General features: G+C 40.5%; 1 protein-coding gene and 1 long non-coding RNA gene across 2 annotated transcripts; both read right to left on the reverse strand.

The window, feature by feature from the left end:
- Nucleotides 1-1953: 1953 nt before the first annotated feature.
- Nucleotides 1954-13246, reverse strand: fxyd3 (FXYD domain containing ion transport regulator 3). Its single transcript, XM_085290963.1, has 8 exons — nucleotides 13086-13246; nucleotides 7071-7104; nucleotides 5493-5525; nucleotides 5285-5308; nucleotides 4962-5036; nucleotides 4815-4851; nucleotides 4326-4369; nucleotides 1954-2735 (listed from the first exon to the last, which is right to left on the reverse strand). The coding sequence occupies exons 2-8, from the start codon at nucleotides 7102-7104 to the stop codon at nucleotides 2716-2718; spliced, it is 267 nt and encodes an 88-aa protein (XP_085147089.1). The 5' UTR covers nucleotides 13086-13246; the 3' UTR covers nucleotides 1954-2715.
- A 375-nt stretch (nucleotides 13247-13621) lies between these two features.
- LOC146563711 (uncharacterized) lies at nucleotides 13622-17801 on the reverse strand. The gene is made up of 7 exons (XR_014894347.1): nucleotides 17716-17801; nucleotides 16258-16302; nucleotides 16131-16163; nucleotides 15735-15749; nucleotides 15466-15540; nucleotides 15322-15343; nucleotides 13622-14163 (listed from the first exon to the last, which is right to left on the reverse strand). It is a non-coding gene; the product is annotated as an uncharacterized LOC146563711 (long non-coding RNA).
- Nucleotides 17802-20260: the final 2459 nt, after the last annotated feature.

A 20260-nucleotide genomic window follows, 5' to 3' on the forward strand; every position in this document is an offset into this window, starting at 1 on the left:
TAAAATTTGTAATTTTTAGTCCGTTAGTTGGTGGTTGTTAGGAAACGAGATGATGCCTGCCTTTCTATGTAGGCTCTGGAAACAGGTGAAGAGACAATATAGAATGAAAACAAGCTTATTTTTACCCTCAGCCTCCACAGACACATGTACAATTTAACCAAACCAATCTTATGATTATATGGGTCACACGAAACACATATCAACAATAAAACCCGGAAAATACCTATCTATAGCCACAAAAACACGTATAATTTCCACATCCAAAATGGTGTCTCCGTCTTGTTTCTTTACGGTCTTCAACGCAGTACGCTTTTATTTTGTGAATGCAAATATGCTTAATTTCCGGTCTCAATAGCTGGCTGGACATATGTAAATCAGGACCTATAGAGCCTATAGTATGGGTCGGCTCGGTGGGCATAATCAGGGGTGACGGTCTCTCACAAAAACTGCGAGTTAACTGGAAAACAGCCCTTTATGTGAATAACTGAGAAATATTATGGTCTTATGGTTTGAAGTTGTCATACAGTTAATTAAAAGAACGACTCATGTCGAGTTCTTCTCTGTAGATTTACACACCATGTAGTTTTGTTACTCAAGTATTTAAGTCTGTATCTCACGGGTAAACACGTGGGCACCGCATGATTGGAAGGCTCATTATGCGGTCTCACTACCTTAATCAGGCAGGGGGAAACAGATTGTCCACTAGATGGCGACAGAGCATGTCTAATAAAGAAGAAAGAACATGGCTATGAAGGCCACTCATTATACTTCTATTCATTTACTTACTTTGAAAACCCCTTTAACGCTTACACAAGATGCTTTATGTGAGCTCCCTTTTTGATATAAAAACCAGCACAACTATTTTCAAACAATAAAAGTGAAAAGACAGCACTTTGTAACCAGCTTTTACGTCCCCTCAAGTCATCTTAAAAGACAGAAGCTACGGAAGTTTCTGGATTGTTTTTGTGGATGCAGTGGCACCCTGTGTTCACTGAACATAGGTAATGTGAGGATTTCCACTTTAAGGTTGTCTGTTTTTTATCCCACGACACAGAGTGACACATTTTTATTTATTTTTTGTTCATTGTATACTTTTTTGTTGTCTTTTTCACCCTTGTATACAGCGACTTAAACCTCAAATTCTTTTCTACATTTTTCAAACAGATGAGGAAATCAGCAGTTGATACATAACATGGTACACAGCCTTTTAAAAAGTGGTCGACTTCTTCTCTCGGGTGCTCCCTTTAGGGGTCGCCACAGGGATCTGCTCCCATCTCACCCTGTCCCTAGCATCCTCCGGTCACATGTATGTCCTCCTACACTACATCCATGAATCTTTGTGGTCTTTCTGCCCCCTGACCGCTCCATATTCAACAGCCCTATGCCTCGTTTACACATTTCCAGCTATTCCTCTCCAAATTGCTCTGATATGATCATTTCTATCTTGCTAATCCTTTTCAGTGAAAATCTTCATTCTTCTACTACTTCCAGACCGACCTCCTGCCTTCATCCAAACATCATAGCAGGTCTCACTACCACTTTCTGTCACAAACCACCTCTGACACTCATCTCCACCCACTTCACCCTGCCTGCACTGTATTCCCCACCTGTGTTGTAAACTGTCCGTTGCGTCAGAACGTTGACCCAAGGTATTTAAATTCATCTACCTTCACTACACCTACTGCTTGCAGATTGTTACACCCATGAGGTGAATCTTTCCAATTCTTTACTCCTTAAAACATCTTTCAGAAAATCAGACACACAGCGTACAATGAGAAGCGTATCCAGTTAAGCCTCATTCAATTGTTGGAAACAACACAGCTCACTCTCAACAACTACATCATTTTTGTCTCTGTATTACTGCCTTCGGTATACTGGTATTGTACAGCAGGCCTTAATTTGAAACTTCATAAAAAGCCCCTTTGTAAAAAAGTAAGAAGTAAAGAGCACATAGGTGTTTCAGCATTTCTTTTATAGAAACATGACTCTCTGAACAGTGCAATCCACTACACTCTTTCAAAAGGCAAAACATGGAAACGAACAGATTTTGATGAATTCCCAGCAGCACCCTAATTACTCATGAATACATGGATTTCATATAATTCACACAAAAGCACACAGGGTTAGGCCGGCCACAGTAAGTGACTAACATCTACATCAATGTTTGACTCAGACATACAGTACAGGTATGAGGAGTAATGTGAGACATTTATTTGGGAATAGGTTTGTGCTACTATTTTACTTAGATACATTCAAAACTACTAACATAAAAAAAGACCTGTGTGTCAATGACCAATTTCTGTCGTGAGCAGCTGGGTATCACAGCTGGTTAATATCGATTTATTCATTTTTATTTTTACACAGTGTGCAGTATCACAAAAGGTAAACTGATTGAAATGAAAGTGGCAAAACCGTAATATATATATATATATATATATATATATATATATATATATATATATATATATATATATATATATATATATATATTTTTTTTTTTTTTGAACGTGGGTGTATGGGTTGAGGGGCGGATTGAAGATCAGTAGCTCAGGTAGAAAGCGCCACACCTCAGATCAGGTGCACACAGACTACTCTTTGTTTATCTCTCTAAATAAACAACAGTAGGGTGTTGTGGGTTGTCACGAGTCCCAGTGCTCATCCTCTGCGGTGTCTGTTGCTTGCAGATTTGGGAAGTCGGTGTGTTCTGGCTGACATCTAGCAGTCGCAGGCACGACCTACAGAGACACACACAAAGGAAAGCATGGTTGACTTTCTTCCTGAAAATATGATCGCCAACATGAGGCACAAACGGGGTCCTTTAGTAGGGTCTGCATGACTTTGCTTTAATCTGCAATATAACTCAAACTGCATTTTTAAAAAAAAAATTAAACCTCTAGACTTTAGAGAACACTGTGACAAAACATTGCAGATTTAACTGGGACCTTGTGACAGCAGTAAACATATTTAGAGAAGTAACTACTGAAAAGTGTGACTTTTTTTTATTAGGCATTAAAAAAAGGAAAGAAGAAGCAAAATACAAACAAAATAAAAAACACCCCCCAGCTCAACCCCATCATGGCAAGTGAGGCCGTAACAACGTAGCAATCATAATTTTATGTAAAATGATGAATGTTTGTGGCTCTTTGTAGAAAATCCACTCTTTGTTATATGCTGCTCATCATCTGAGAATGAACGTCAGAAAGAGGAAGAGTGTGTGGGCCTGTGAGTGGAAACTGCCTAACAGTGCAGTATGTCCCTGTGGGATCCTGCTGAGTTGCCTGTATACACACCCAGTGTTTTTTTCCATATGGGCCACCTGTGTGTTTGTCCTATATTAAAGCTGCTAAAATCAAAACAGCTTGGCCTCAGTATCAACAGCTCCAACACAGAGTATACAAATTAACAATATTTCTGTGTTAAAAAAAAAACAAAAAACGCTAAAAAATGCAAAGTTAAATGAAACAGCAGTACTTTTTGCCTTCCTCTCTCCTTCCCTTCTCTGCCTGCCAGACTCCCAGAGTCCCTGCACCTGTTGAACAGCGAGGTCTGTGCCATCTCAGTCCAGCACTATGAGCGTTTTCCATTCTGTGTCAGTGTGTGCGTGCGTGTGAGAGACACATGGGGATGTCTACAGTGAAGCAGATGAACCGAGTATATATAACTTGAGATCTAGGCAGGATGCCAAGTGGGTGATAAAATTGTGAATATGTTGATAAGAGAAGAAGTTGTTTATCCGGCTTCACACAACTCATAGGTATGCATTAAAAAGCTGAAATAGAGTGTCCTATACAGGAACAAAATATTCCATTTCCAATATTTATAACTTCATCACATGACAGAACATCAAACTTTTTTCCTCTTTTTCACTCAGTTTAACTGTCTAATGAGTGTTTTTGTTATAAACATTTATGTGGTTGTTCCCCCACTTAGAAGAACTTTATCTTTGCTCTCTGAGAGGAGCCTGCACACTGTGCCGAATGGGACATTAAATGGACTGGCCTGTAATCGGACACACGTGAGGCTGACCAGTCAGTCACTGATTCAGGGTGAGAATGCTGGACAACAGTCTCTGGCCGGTCGACTGGTGCACCTTTAGTTTGTGAACCAGTTAATAAGGTAAAGAGTGTTGTCAATGGGGCGACCGTGGCTCAGGGGGTTGGGAAGCGTATCTGTAACCGGAAGGTCGCCGGTTCGATCCCTGGGCTCTCTGTCCTGGTCGTTGTGTCCTTGGGCAAGACACTTTACCCTACCGCCTACTGGTGTTGGCCAGAGGGGCCGATGGCGCGAAATGGCAGCCAGGGATGTAATCAGGATGTATGCATTACCTTGATCGGTAAGCATCTGCTGAGCATTGCTTCCTGTCCTCCGCCTGCAAAGAGAAGCAAGAATTCAAGAATTGGGGTTGAAAAAAACAAAACAAAAGCCTAACATGACTTGCAAGATAATATTTGATATGCGGTGCCATTAAGGTCCGTCCACACTGGAAGTGCTTTGTTTCTTGTGCATTGCTTTGAAACTGAGGGCTGGTTGCAGATATTCGAGGCTCCAGTTGTCAGGAGTATCCTGTGCTCTCATTGGCAGTTGCTTCAATCGCTTAGCTGGAAGTGCCACACAAAATGTGAGAAAAGTTTATCTCAGGTCCTGGCCGCTTCATGTTGCCAGCGGTTATTTAACCTGTAGTCACTTGTAGTCAAATGTGATCACTTTCTGTGGTCTCTGGTGGGCACATTGCTGCAAAACATTTCCGGTGTGGCCGCAGCGTTAGTTTACTCCTGTTACACAGATGTTTTTTAAATATTTCGATGACAGATCACCTCTTATTCTGGTTGAACTTGCACCTGCAGTGGCCGCCTGAAGTGAGAGAAAAGAAGCAAAGATGACTGCGTGCCTTTGATGGAGTCTATTTATAGCTGTGCATATATTTGTATAATGCATGTATCTGTGAGTATTTTGCCACTTACTGAGAAGGATGGTGATGCCAATGAGACAGAGAACGGCAGCTAGGATGAGGCCTCCGACACGCAGTCTGTGATAGTCTGCACGAACACATCATGTTAGCCATTAGACAACAACAACAACTTGAAGTAAAAAAAAAAAAAATAGTCAGACAAAAGGTCGAGACTGAAATCGATGCACCAACAAGTAAATAAATATTATAGACATTTACCCAACAATATTTATATTGCATTCTTCTTTTATATAAGGGTGCAACAATCAATATAAGGCATCATCTTCTTACTTTAATCAACTGACATAAGACAGTAATAAATTTACAGATAATTACCAAAGGTGAAGGGGTCATCTTCCGCTGTAGGAACAGAAATAAAGAGGATCAGTTAAAAGCAGACACACGGGAAACATTCAGAAACATCTAAGTAGTGTTATCATCAGTGGTATTATCAGAGTTACTAAATCGTGGCATGCCTAAGTGTCAGGAGGACAGGTTTCAAACATTAGGCTCTATTGAATCTGACGTCCAGGACTGTACTTACCGTTCTGTTCTTCTGCGAACACCAGGGACACAACTGCAAGGGATCAGACACAACAGTGAAACAGAGCCAATCTCGTGCTGCTGATAAGAGATCTTGAAAGTGGAAGCTGATGTTAAACTATTTCATGCAGCATTCAAAGAAAGGCAATGAAATTCTCTCAGTGGCAATTCATAAATACCCCTTAAAGCTTTCGTATTTAAAATTATAAATAAAGCTCCGTTTCACCAAATATCATCTCTAGTTTCCACTTGATGAAGCCTCGCTTCATTACCAATGGAAACTACACTGTCAGAAATTAGTTCCACATACGGTGCTGTGAAAATGTATTTCCCCCCACTTCCTCATTTATTGTTTTTTTTTTAATGTAACATATTAATGACACTTAAATGTTTCTGATAAAACATTTTATTTTTAGACAAATATAATCAAAGTGAATACTAAAATGCAATTTAAAAAAAAAAAAAAAAAAAAAAAGGATTTTATTTATCATGGGAGAAAAGTTACCCAGACCTATTTGACCCTGTGTGAAAGAGTTTGGTTTGAGGTCACAATAAAATATCTCGATCAGTTTTCACTCAAGATTGTTTTTTTTTGGGTGGGTGGGTGTGTGTGTGTGTGTGTGTGTGGGGGGGGTTGTATTTTGAGCCATTCACAGGTGGACACGTGGTATATCTAACTGAAGTGTTCTTGAGCTTTAGGACATGAACTGATGGATGGACATTCTCCTTCAGGACTTTCTGGTAGAGAGCAGAAAGCAGCCCAGACCATCACACTACTGCCACCATGTTTGACTGTTAGAATCTCGTCGGTGTTTAGAATATTTTCTGCAAAGTTTTGGGGGTCATCAAGTTTTTTTGGTAAATGTGAGAAGAACCTTTGGGTTCTTTCTGGTCAGCGGTGGTTTTCTCCTTAGAACTCTCCAATAGATGCCATTTTTGCTCGATCTTTTTCTTGTTGTTTAATCATGAACTCTGACCTTAACTAAGACTAAGTGAGGCCTGCAGTTCTTTAGTTGTTGTTCTGATTTCTTTTGTGACTTCCTGCATGATTTCTCCAATCATCAAGTATTTTTTAATTTATGATTTAATAATTGAGGCAATTACTTTTTCACACAGGTAGGTTTGAATACCCTTTTCCCTTAATAAATTACATCATCATTTAAAAAGTGCATTTTGTATTTACCCAGGTAGTCTTTGTCTAGTTTTTCAATTTGATGTGCAAGAAAAAGGAAAATCAGAAAGAAGCATATACTTTTACACAGTACTGCATTACTGTAAACCTAATTAAACCAAGACTGAAATGGTGACCAGATGATATCTGTAGCCACTCATGAACTCTGCTGTTTATTTTCTCCCCCCACCACGTTATCAGGAGTCCTCAAATATTTGTACAATGTGGTGACAGGAGAGAGACTTGCAAGCTCTGTTAGAAGGAAGTGAAGCTAACTGGTCATGCTTTCCGATTTAACAAATGAATGAAAATAACTTAAGTTTCTCATTTTAGAAAAAGAAAAAGAAAAAAAAAACGTGATACAATTTTTTCCCCCACACTATATTAAAAGACTTGAGTTTTACTTACTTGTCATTAACACCAAAACACAGATCTTCAACATCTTCAGGATTTACATAAGGACAGAAACACAAGCTCTAGTTAGTTGAAACATCCAGAACTTCATGTTTCACTTGTGCATGCATGTTGACTGAAACCATTAACTTCTAGTCAGTACAAGGCTCTGGCTAGTACCAGCCAACAAAGTCAACAGACATGATGCAACATTTAGCCTCACAGTATTTTCTGAGGGGCAGTAAAAGGACTAAACACACAGAGATACGCTTACAGGACATGCATCTGTCCCCTTTGAAGCACACACAAAGTCAAATGATCAAATTCAAATGGATACAAAGTGGCCCCTCCTGCTTTATTTTCACACACAGAAACTTGAGCTGATGTTGATGGACACAAAGTGCTCTAATGGAGCCTCAACAGGAGAATTACATCTCTCGTGCATACTGCATTGCACTGCTGCCATCTTAAAGCACCGAAGCATTAATGTTCTATAGCCTGAATATAGACCACATTCTAATGTCATCATGCATTATATATTGTGTGGCCACAGCTATGGTGACTGTCCAGGTGTTTGAAGTTTCCTGTCAGTTTTTTTTAAGTCTTCTTTGTAAATTAGCTTTCACTTGCAGATAAACAGGATAAATCCACAAGAATATGGTAAGTGCACTCAAACTTCACAGCTATTTCTGTCTGAAAAAACAAGAACAAAACAACTGAATTCAACTTTTTTTAAAGGTGAACTGTGCATTGGCCAATTGAGCTATTTCTACTGTTGCCTGAGGAGCTTGGAAGAAAAGCATCTGGACTTCTTTAAGTTTCTTGAAGACGTTTCTCCTGTCATCCCAGAAGCTTCCTCAGGTCTAGGAGCAATGGTGTTCCCTTAGAAGTGAAGAAGATTCTCAGATGAGAGGTGAAATGTCTTCAAGAAACTTGGAGAAGTCCAGATGCTTTTCTTTCCAAGCTCCTTAGACTAAGACGACCTAGATACATCTATAAACTTGTGTCACTGTTTATAGAGAAATGTATTTCCAGAGAAGGGCACCCATATTAAACACACTATCTGAGGTATTTGTGCTGTGTGAGGTGGAATATCGGAGCAGGGGTATCATGTGCTCTCAGAAAGGACACGCCTTAACCCCCTGCCCCTGAAAGAAAAAAACCAGGGCAGCGATTTTCCACTTGGCATAAACATTCACACATTGGAAACCTTTAAAAAGTCTGGCATCCCCTGACATCCTGAGACAATGGGTTGGTCTGAGTTTTCAGTCATAGACTATAAGACTTTTGCAAAGATCTGGGATCTTGACAGGATTAGTTTTTTTCCCCCAAGACTGCAACGAGATTCTTTTTGGGATTATTCTCCATCATGCTCCTGGTGGAAATTTACAAGAAGAAAAGCTGTTGATCCATGGGGGAGAAACAGAAGCAGCGTTTAGTAACGACTGCCTTGGATTGAATGTTGTTTGCATGAGGCCAGACACAAAAGTTAAGATAACATTAAAGAGAGAGGGCTCCGACTGAGCTTTGCGGCCACCTTACACCAAACAAACCAGATGGGGGACACAAATTTAGCAAAACTGTCATGTATGCCCTGCAGCATTTGTCTGTGAACTGAAAGGCTGCCATAAGAGGAGATCTGAGTGCACCCCTAGTTACTTGTCAAATTTGATGCCCCACTTAGCTTGTCTAAACTGTCCAGAAACCAGTAACAGCTTACCACTTACCCCCCTCTGTTTTTCATGAAACTACTATTTCCTGTAATTTCATGAGAAACATGAGAAATTATTGATTTTCTCCACCATACTTGATATGGGAAAGACTATCTTTGGATTTTGGACTGACAGACAAAAACAGACACCTGCCAATGATCTGATGGGTCTGTGAGAAAATCTGTATTTTTCACGTGTCATTTTATATACAAAATTATTAAATTGGTCAATTAATCTGGTATCTTCTAGCATTTTTGCTTGTGTGAAAGGGAGACATGGTGGTCACTATAAAGAATGTAAGCAAGAACAATGTGTCTCCCTGTTCAGCTGGTGGTATTTCGGAGTTTGGCAGCAAAGAGGAGAAAAAGAAGATCAGGACGAGCGCCTCCATCACAGTGCCTCCCCACAGCAACCCAAGGCGAGCCAGGGGGAATGCACAGTTGCTGGAAATAGGCCAACAACCACTGGAGAATGGTTTACCTAGTTAGAAAGGCACCGGGGGAGAGAGAAAGGTGGGAGAAACAAAGGCAAAAGCAGACAGAAAGACAGTAAGAGAGAACAAAGATGGAAAAAAAGAAGGGCAGCTGAAAGGTCAGGCAGGGGAGAGAAAGGTGGCGCCTCCCAGCTCCTACTGAAAGATCATATTCTAACGCAAATGTTAGTGTAGGGTGGGGCGAGGCAGTAAGTGATGAAGGTGTGTATCCCAATCATTGTGTTCATGACTTGCAGAAACATAAGAACAAACCACCTGGTGTGTAAGTAAAGTGTTCAAACTTGGCCAGAATATGCGGATTGTTCATGAATAACTCACATTTACACAACTACTAGATTTTTCATGTATAAAAAGAACAAGAAAAGCTGCAGATCTTCAAATTGTAAATGCTGGAAACATCAATCTATATTGTATTTTTGTTTAAAAACCTACAAGAGTCACTGGCTAATCATCCTGTTGTTTCTGACCTAATTTAGTTATGGTTTCAGGCCACTTGGAAATTACAAATGTTTCCAGAGAACCACTAAAAACCTATATTCACAACTGCGGGCACCAACTCCCCGTGGAGCTTCTTCTGCTCCAAGGATAAAGAGCTTTCTGTTCTGGCTCTCCCCGCCTGTCTCCGACTATCCCTCGCGTTTTGTTGTCAGCTCTCGGAGCATCCCTCTCCCTCCTGACCTCGGGAGTGCTTTACACTCCGTCTCATGCTCTCTTGCTGCGTCCTTTCACCCATTGCTTCTTTCACTTCATCTTCTCTGTCCTCATCAGAAAGTGTTCAGCAATCGCATGTTTGTTTAAACACTGCTGTTTCATACAGCTCTTCTGTTTTTTAAGCTCCTGTTACCCTTCCAGTGCCCTCCAGTCAGTTTAGACCTCTCCTTTATTCTCTACACTCTTCAGTTCCTGGACACGCTTCGTCACGTCCTTGCACTTTCCCCAGCATTCTCTTGTTTATCCCTTCCCTTACAAATTCCCTTGAAGATAGGCTCTCTACTCTATACACTCGAGCCCATGGTGAGCTTCCCTTTTCCGCCCAACACTCCTTCTCCTCCCTTTTCTACAAGTGAGGTTACGCAATAAACTTCAGCTACGTTCCACTTCGACTTCTGCTAACAAGTAAAGCTTCTGCAAACTGATTTTTAAGTAACGTGAACATTTTGTGATCAGAATTTTTTCCTTGTGTTGGTGCTACTGCAGGAAAGATCGTAGGGATCCAAAATACACAAGGAGCGCTCCTCGGCTACCATTCAGTGTCAAGAAGATGATCTTTGGGGAATGAAATGAGCAAAGCACACAAACATGTGAGCACCTCGGCTTTGAATGTGAGCCAACTGCCAGTTCCACCAGATCATGCTTAAGCTGCTTAACTATGTTTTGAGCCATGAGGGTAAAGTACAAAATGAATCAGTGATACAAGTACGCGTGTATGAAAAACACACGCATGCAGTACGTTATAACTACACTCTAAGTCTTAATATCAGAGCTTCCTCTACTGTGTGTGTGTTTACAGCATGTATGACTTGGTTTCTGTCTTCTAACAATCCCCCCACCCCCCGTCCACCTGTTTGAATGCTGGACACTGGTGTGCTTGGGGTCATGTAATGCACTACAAAGCCAGCTGCCTATTTTCAGAGGCATTTTTTTATTCCTAAATTAGAAGCAGTGAATTCCAGTATGCAAAACATCCTGTACGAGTCACACACCCACAGGGAAGTCTTTGTCCTCGAAGAAACACACTGCACACAGTGTGAACCTGCTTTAACCAATACTTTTCCTCTACTTGCCCAAGACAGAGCAGAACCTCCCTTCACTTTGTGACTCCGGCATTTGATGATTTTCCAGAAACGAAAGGCTGGAAACGAAATGTGTGATCACAAATGCAAGCTGAAAACAGCAACCACAAAATGGGCTCTGTTGTTGCAAAACTGTGTGGACTCCATTGACAAGTAAAGAGAAACAAGCAACAGAGAAAGGAAGGAAGAGGCATGAGGTGGAGGAGATCAGCACTGGCAAAGAAAATGAAAGAGTGACAAAACTGAAAAAAAAGGGAAAGAAATACATCACATGACATAAAGTTTTGAAGTAGGATTTAAGCTGACAGTGAGTGGGAGAGAGGAAGATGAGGGAGAGTGCGGTTGGGTAAGAGAGGGGAAGAGGAGGGACACAGAGAGGGAGTGGAGCATACTAAAGCCATGAATCACTCATGGAAACCACAGTGAGCGGCTAGAAACAGTCTTTATGTTGTAGAGTCATACTCAGCAGATCAACAAAGACCGTACATTTCCATAATTTAACCTCCTCTTACACCCATCAATCTCCCAAGTGCTGACTAGCAGTTGCTCAAAACAAAATTTTTTGGAAGACCTCTATCATCTGTTTCTCTTCCAACATTATCCCAGAGAAGGAAAGGAAATGCTCTGAAGGTCACAGTCACATGGCTGATCTAAAATCAATGTCTTCTTGTTGCAGTTTCTAAATTTGTGTTTGTCAGCCACTGAACTGATGCAATTAGGAAAGGTGAGCAGCAAGTGTGCCACCTAAGAGCGCTTCCTCGTCCTCCCTTTTCTCTCCACTGCTGGTCCCGTTTTCTTTTTAGGCTTTTGTAATTTACATGAGGAGGAGAGGACGTCCAGACAAGTCTGTCTCAGCTAAGAAAGGAAAGAAAACGCCATTGCAAATACTTTGACTATATAAGTGAAGTTATTATCATCACAAAATCATCTTATTTAGCTTCTGTCCTGTCTTCTTACCATCTCTTCTATTATATCACCAGCCTATTATCCTAATGTTTGCCCCCTAGCTTATATCACTGGAAAAACAGGGAAGAACTGTTGGGAGAGAGTTGATCATCATTTTCCACAGAGTACATTTGCTCTGCAGCACTCCCATCACGTCTTTGCACAACACATTTCACAGCCTCACTGTGGTTATTTGGTTCTGTGGGGGCTTTATTTTGGTGGAAAGTTAACTTATTTGCTCCATATCTGAATTCCTTGTGCTCTTGCAGAGTCTTCTTTGCACATGCACAGTCTGTATCTGAAACCATGACGATCAAATGATTGCTTTGATAAATTAGCAGCATGCTATGCATGTCCTGTGCAACATAATCTGACTGCCTGTGTCCTTGTCCCACTCTGTCCTGGTGGCACACAGTCACTTCTGCTCTTATCAGCTGGTCACACATACCATTTTGCAGTCCTGTTAAAAAAAAGACCGTGTATACAGCCTACAGTATGAGCACGTTAGAAAAGTCTAAAGTAGGAAAGCTTACAACCGAAAACGGAAAAATAATGTGCGCTTTTTAAAAATCCAACTCCTTATTGGTGCGATAAAATATGCCGCAAATATTCCTTTGAGTTTTTCCTCTTATCTGATGAATTTAAACAAGGACCTATCTACAAAAAGCTGGTGTACATTAAGCCTGTTGAGCACTTAAAAAAATAGCAAAGAAGGTGATGGACACACGCACGCAAATAAGCGCGTGCAGTCCCGTTGTCCTGGCACTGGTGAGCTCGATGGAAACGGCCAAATAGACGTTATAGGCGCCTGACGCTCTGCTTTTCCGCCTACGTTGTATTTACTCGTCTTATTTGAACCTTTAAGTGTAGAAAAACACAATAACAAAGTTTTTTCCCCCCAAAAGTTCTTCTTTTCTAAGATGACAACCTAAATGTGACGTGACCCTACAATTAGCCCGGAATGAGATTAATGCTTTCAACTGACGAAAAAAAACGTAACTTCATCAACAAATTTCCGCAACTAAGGATAGACGAGGGCGTCACTGCTGTGTGAAATGTGAGCTAATTTATTTGTTTCGGCACTTACCTTTGTGTTTAGCAGCGACAAGCAAATCACGAGGAAATTTCTCACGAGCGGACGGATACGTGACACTGAAACTGCGACTTCTCTCCACGCGCTGCGCCAACACCCTGCCTTCAGCACTCCGTGACACTCTACAGGTTGGCTGGGTTTTAGGGAAAAGGGGGCAGAGTTTAAACTGCTGGAGCTTTGTTGCCGTATCCTGATCCCAGGTCAGTTTTGGGGAGTTACGTTTGTCAGCAGAAGGGTTGGCGGCTGGAGAAGAGCTGGGTGTGGAAGCTGATCCAGAGTCAGTTGTAGGCGCAGAGTTGGAGAGGAGGGGAATGTTTGCTTGTGGAGAAGGAGACGAGGTTTGTGGGGTCGGGGTTGGCTTTTCCTTCGCTCTGTGATGTATGTTTACAAAAACGGGCAGTAATAATTTTATAAGTACTGTAATAATAGCATTTGTCACCATTACAGTTGAATATGAAATAACGTCTTATTTTACTGCTGGAAATGAAAGTATGCTAATTTGCTGTAGGGAAGTTATGAAAATGAGACTCTTGGTTATTGACACCGACATTTATTTTGACTTTAATTTCGAATTGACTCAGGATATTTGACAGAATACACTTTTCATGATTATTCCAATAGTTTAGAGTTTGACAGCATCAGTATGGACAACTGATCAAAACAGCAGGTAGTAATGCTAAAATGCTAACTGTGTATTACTTAATCAGCTTTACACAATATTAATAACTAAAGAAGCACCATATGGCAGACTGGATATGATGCATGGATGAGTGTGTATTTACAAAAATAAACATCAACGTATCAGCACAGAAGTGGACATTTACTTTTTCTCTTTGCATCTCCTTCTAGCAGACCGGAAGGAAGTGATGTCAAATTTGAGCAGTACTTGATTAAAAAAAAAAATAGGATGTGTCTTCACACAGGTATCTGAGCAGGTGAGCCTCCTCTGAACCCCCCTGCTCTCAGGAGGCAGTCAATCTCTCCGCCCCATCTCCTGCCAGCTCTTCTTTCAAGGCCAAAACCAGTTTGTCAAGCATCAGATCAGATTTCACTGCTGTTGTCAGTATGTTTTCTACAAAGTGACAGAGGAGCGAGAGGAAGTAATTAGTGAAGTTTCAACAGAAAGACGGAGATGGAGACAATAAATAAGAGTCACTCAATTAGGGCTGTCCCAAACGATTATTTTGATAGTCGACTAGTCACCGATTATTTTTGCGATTAGTCGACTAATCAGATCATGCATCCATTGAACGTAAAACGTACAGCTTATTGCACCAGCAGCATCTGCTCTTATATAACTATCATTAGCTTACAGCTTTAAGTGTTTAAGGTATGTGCTAACTAAAAATAAAGACAAGATAGTTTATTAAATTTAAATGAAATTTGCAGATTGTTTCGGTGAAGTTTAATAAACTCAGCCGTCTGCTCCTTGCTATCTAAAATATAACAGGACACCGGAGTATATTCTCAAGCATCTCACACTTCTGATAATCAGTTGTCTGCTTGACGTTTATTCAGCTGTGTATAAACTATAACTTTAATCTCAGCCAAACCGATTTACTCAGGAACAAATACTGAAAAAAGCCAAACACTAACATTTTTAAGTTATCTAAGTGACTTATATTACATGTTTAACCTGAGTAGCGAAAGACGGCGGTGGGTTTGAAAACGATTTGCCGGTCCGGTGTTCTCACGGGCTCTAGTGAGCCTTGCCCCCGGCTAACTATCGAGCTAGTGGGTAACAGACGTCTCTGAAAACTTCGGAGCACTTTTGAAAATATGTGGTGTCTTGATAAACTGAGCAGATATTTCAAGTTTACACAGCTACATTAACATAAAATATGTTAAACGTTTATTTTGTGACCAGAAAGAATAATAAGAGTAACATTAAAACTAAGTATCTGCCGCCATTGTTGGAAACTGAGCTGGGCTGCACTATGAATTCTGGGACACAGTTTCTTCTTCTCCGGGGTTTAACGGCAGCTGGCATCCTTGTACATGCAGTGCTGCCATCTTCTGTTTCAGTCCGTTATTACACTCTTAAATCCTGCCACTTATTCCTGCGTCTTTTGGGATCTTACAAAGCTTCAAACAACGCGTCGACTATTAAATCAGTCGTCGACGATTTTGATAGTCGACGTAATCATGACTAGTCGACTAATCGTGGCAGCCCTACTCTCAATTTATTTTACAAAGTGAGGCTTAAAAAGACACAAAAAGAACAGCTTACCCTCTCTTCTTGCATTTGCCATCTGTGGAGAGAAACCATGATGTAGTCAGTCCCAACTCAATTACAGTGACCTTTTTTTTCTACAGAGGTTCAGAGGCACATTTTTGTCCATGTGTGTGTTTTTGTTGCGATTACAGTACTTACAAAGCAAAAAACCGATTCCTGCACTGATCAACAAGATGGCAAAGACCAGTCCTCCAATCCGTAGGCTTTCATAGTCTGTTTGATGCAAAGCAAACACATCCGCAAATCAAGCAGAGAACCAGCACATTTTCATTTATGATATGGATTAAACTGAACAGAATACACATTGTCATACTCTGTTCTTTTATAACTTTTTAATGAGCACATATTATTGATGTGGTAGATTTCAAATTGTATATGATAAAAGAAATAAGAGCATGTACACTTACTGTAAACAAATGAATCTTCAGACACATGAAGGAGGCGATATAAGAGAGGGAAAAAGAAGTTAGTGACAAATTTGAAGTAGTCGTGAAGTGTGACAGCATTTGGTTTCCTTGAACCAGAGGAAAGAGAGAATGTAAAGCAAATGGAAATAAATAAATATGGTGTAGTAATGACATTCTGTGAATTATCAGTTGAGTAGCTATTATTAGAACTAAGCAAACTGATTTATCTGCTCTGCGATGACCTTCTGCAAACAGTTTGACTCTAAAAATATTAGTCAGGGCTGCAGAAGAATGACTTTGATTGTAGGGAGAAATACATTTGTGGATGGCTTGTTTATAAACCAGGACTGCGACAAACCCATTCTCAAGGTTAGGTGCACGTAGTTTTGACCTTACTTGCTTCGGCTTCCACAAAAAGGCCGAACAGCACTGCAAGAGAAGCAAGGGTGATAAAATATGAATTCTATGGATTTTATGTGGACTTTGTCTTTAATGTCATTTTCTGCATTTCTGTTTTGTTTACCTGTGAGAAAAGCCACAAGAGTGAGATGGCCCATCTTCAACACAACTGAATGAGACAGATGGAGAGAAATGGTGAGACACGATTGCGAGACATCACTTTTTCTCACATGCATACATAAGAGAGCCAAACAGCGCACGCTCTGCCCTCTCCTCGGGAAGATTGCCCTTGCCGTGTGAGAGGTCGGTGTCTCGTCAGCAGGGATGCACTCCGAGTGTTTGGAGAGTAAACAGCGGATCGCTTTTTGTTTTGGGGAGGAACCCAGCGGGTCCTTTCCCTCAGCCTACGCTCAGCTCTGCAAATGTTCATTGCAACTGGATGAATGCTGTCATGTGCTTTCCAGTATCGTTTGTTTTGGAAGTAACATGCTCAGTGGAAAAAAAAAAGAAAGAAAAGTTTTGCAGTCTTTTAAAATGTATGGTGTCTGAGGAAATTAAGCTCAGCGTCATCCCCGAGTTCTGAATGACCTTGGAAGACCCCTGGGCTGGCAAGAGTCAAGGCATTCTAGAAATTTAGCACCTTTTCTCTTATTGGCTCTTCTCTCTCTTGCTAAAAGTGATTTTCCATCACTGTTTGGATTTTTAACAGCCATGCCTCTTTTCAAACCACGCACAAAACCCAGCAAGATAAAAGACACCTCGTGCTTTTAAAACACATCAGATTTGCCTGTCAAGAAGATCAAAAAACACCTTGATGCATAAATATGCCGTCTGATTTTTTTTCACCATGCATTGATCCAAAATCACAACTGCACAGAGTGATAACGGAGTTTACCAGGAATGGGAGAATTTCTGAAAAAACCCATCAAAAATGAAAAAAACAACAACAACCCCAAAACAAACAGACCGTGGTTGCAGTGGACACCTTTCTCAGTTTCACTTCAGCTCTTTGTAAGCTATAAGTTTGTAGTTCTCTATGGCTCACCGATGGACCAATGTCAGCAAAAACACAAGTAGTACGAGGTAGGTAGACCGCTTGTTTGAAGCTACATTCAGACTGCCAATGCATCGCCAGTGCACTAGAATGGCTGAACCATAATTTGCCCATCAGAAAACAGAGCAGCAACATGTTTCGTTTTTACAAGATCATTGATTTGATCTATTCAGAATTGACTTTTCAATTCTGAATATGCAAAGAAGACACCAAGACAAAAAACATCCTAAATATGGAAAAAGATAAAGTTTTGCAGTCTTTTAAAATGTATGGGGTCCGAGGAAATTAGCCTCAGCGTCATCCCCGAGTTCTAAATGACATTGGAAGACTCGGTGCATAAATAAACCAAATATCCTAGATGCCCTTAACAAGTCTACAAAACAAAAAAGATTTGCTAAGCACTCTCTTAAAGCAAGCTCAGCACACCTACACCATCACCGAACAGCAACTACAAAGAATCATAACCTTGGCGCCTGATTCCTAAGTCCTAATTCCCATTGTACCTCGCTGCACCATACCTGTGCTTACCTGAGCTGATGGTTCAGTGGCAGTGGTGTGTGCGGTGACAATGTTCTAAGACACTGTCTTGTTAAAAGCGTCTTTCTTATTTTACCTGACTAAGTGCTCCCTCCTCCTCCTCCTCCTCTTTATTTGGGATATAAACAATTGTGTGTACACGTGTCCGGTGTGGATGTGAGATTGGCTGCTGTGTTGACGCATTTACACATGTATCAGAGACCAAAGTCACTGTTGCTACATAAACATCTGCGTGTGTATGGGGATAGCAGGAACAAAGCCTGTCATAATGTCCCTCAGAGAGGACATTCTTAAACGTAGTTGAGAAACTCTGTTATATATGTTGATAGACATTATTATCATGCTCTAAGCTAAGCACTGCTTTGAACTGCAAAGGATGCTTTGACATAACGGTGAGTCGATGAATCCTTTAAATAGACTCATTTGCTGTCCCTGCTGCTTTCAGAGTGGATAGAAGTCAGGAAAATACACACACCAACTCCCTGACAGTAGCATATAGACCACCTTGCTAGCAACAGGTTAGGTCCCTTTTGCCTTCAGTTCTTTAATTTCCGAAAGATCAGCAGTTTCTGAATTACTCAGACTGTCCGGTCATGTCTCCTTCAAAGTCACTTACATCACCTTTCGTTCTCATTCTGATGCTGGTTTGAATTTCAGGGGGTCATCTTGACCATGTCTACATGCCTAAATGCATTGAGTTTTTGTCCCAGGTTGGATTTTCTAGCGTATTTACAGAAACACTAAATCAAGTTGAAGCTTCAGCTCCCTGCACAGGTTTTTCTATGGATTTGCTACGGATTGGCTAAGCCCCTCCATGATCTTAATGTGCTTCTTCTTTAGCCCTTTCTTGCCTTGGCAGTATGTTTTGGGTCACTGTTATATCATGAGACCCATCTACTAAAATATAACAGAATAGCTCTTTATTGTCATTGTACATGTACAATTTGTTCTGGCTGAGGGAAATAAGTTCTTATGGTAATCCACAACCAGTGAGGCAAGACCTTGCTTGGAGATTCATACTGAGGGCGATTGATGGTCTTTTTTATATTTCTTCCATTCCTGAATAATCACAGCAACACTTGTCACCTTCTCGGCAAGCTTCTTGGTGATGGCCATGTTGTTCAGTCCATTGTGTGTGTTTATAATCTTGTCCCTTACATCCTTTTGCATGGGATGGAAGAAATTGTTTCTGCGGACAGGTGTGCTTTGCACATATAATGAGTTGCGATCAGGATTGATTGATCAGTGGGTCACATGGGCACACAGCCAAGCTGTGGGAACCAGAATTCTGGCTGTTATTCGAGATCAAATACTTATTTCAGTCAGTGACATGCAAACCGTTTTATAACTTCTATGTAATGTGTGTTTCTGGATTTTTGTTTTATATGCTATCTCTTTTCATTAAAAAATTAAAATACCATAAAAAGTAGAAACTGTTCATTCCTTTGGAAGTGGCAAAACTTACAAATTCAGATATCAAGTAAGAATTTTTTCCTATTTTCTACTCTATTCATTTTTTGTATAGTGTTATATATTTATCAGTTTTTATGTTTGAAAGTAAAATTTTGCCTGAATTATTAAGGCTTACCTCTAAATGTAGCCTTAAATAAAGACATGCTCGTGTGAGCCTTTGTCATACATGTTATTTTTCATTTCCTTCTCCTTCTCCTTTTTTGGTCATGCCCCCCCCCCCCCCCCCCCCCCCCCACACACACACACACACACATATTGTCCTGTTTCTGCCATTTGAAGATCTGCTAAGTTTCCAGGTATCCCCGGTGCTCATCTTTCTGTGGAATATGTTGCACTGTTTTGGTCTGATGGTTGCTGGGCATTTTCCGTTTATTTGTCCTGGGCAGGATATAGAGGTCGTTCTGAGAAGAAAACTTTCAGCTTTCTCCTTGGTTAAAAGATAGCATAAACAAAAACACAGTTTTCAAATTGCGATGTGTTTGTTTTTGTTTAATAAGGTGTTTGTGTACAAGTATGCTGGTTAGTTATCCGCGTAGATTTTCTTTGGTGTTACATTTTATCATGCCGTATAGTGGTGCCATTCCTTGTTCTGTCACACAGCAGAAAAAAGCCGAGGTAGACTGTATCCGTCTGATACCTGCAAGGTTAGAAAAGAGAGACAATGACACAGACACAAGAATGTAAAGTATGTGTGCTGAGGTTTTGGTCTATGGGAGAGTAAAATACTTTGACACATGATAGTGGCAAAGCTGATGACAAGAAAGGAAAATGGGGGAGTGGAAAAACTAAAATCCAACATTTTTTTTTTACATCCCAATGCTATGCTTATGCTTAGCTTAACTAATTTATAATTCATCAATGGTTTGAAGTTATTTTTTATACAATTAAATCACATTATTAAGCATACAGGGGTGAAAGAATGAGGCACTCAATAACAGCTGTGTGTGTGGTGTCTGTCTGCATAAAGCACCACTTGCTTGTCATAAGTGAGGTTAAATAAAGGTCATTTTCTTCCATGACATTGGCATGTCACTGATAGAATTACAGGACGTGTCCTGTACAA

The sequence above is a fragment of the Mchenga conophoros genome, linkage group LG11 (assembly GCF_057382185.1).
Source record: "Mchenga conophoros isolate Kocher_MC1m ecotype Shallow Benthic linkage group LG11, M_conophoros_male_GT1.1, whole genome shotgun sequence".
In the NCBI taxonomy this organism is placed as follows: domain Eukaryota; kingdom Metazoa; phylum Chordata; class Actinopteri; order Cichliformes; family Cichlidae; genus Mchenga; species Mchenga conophoros.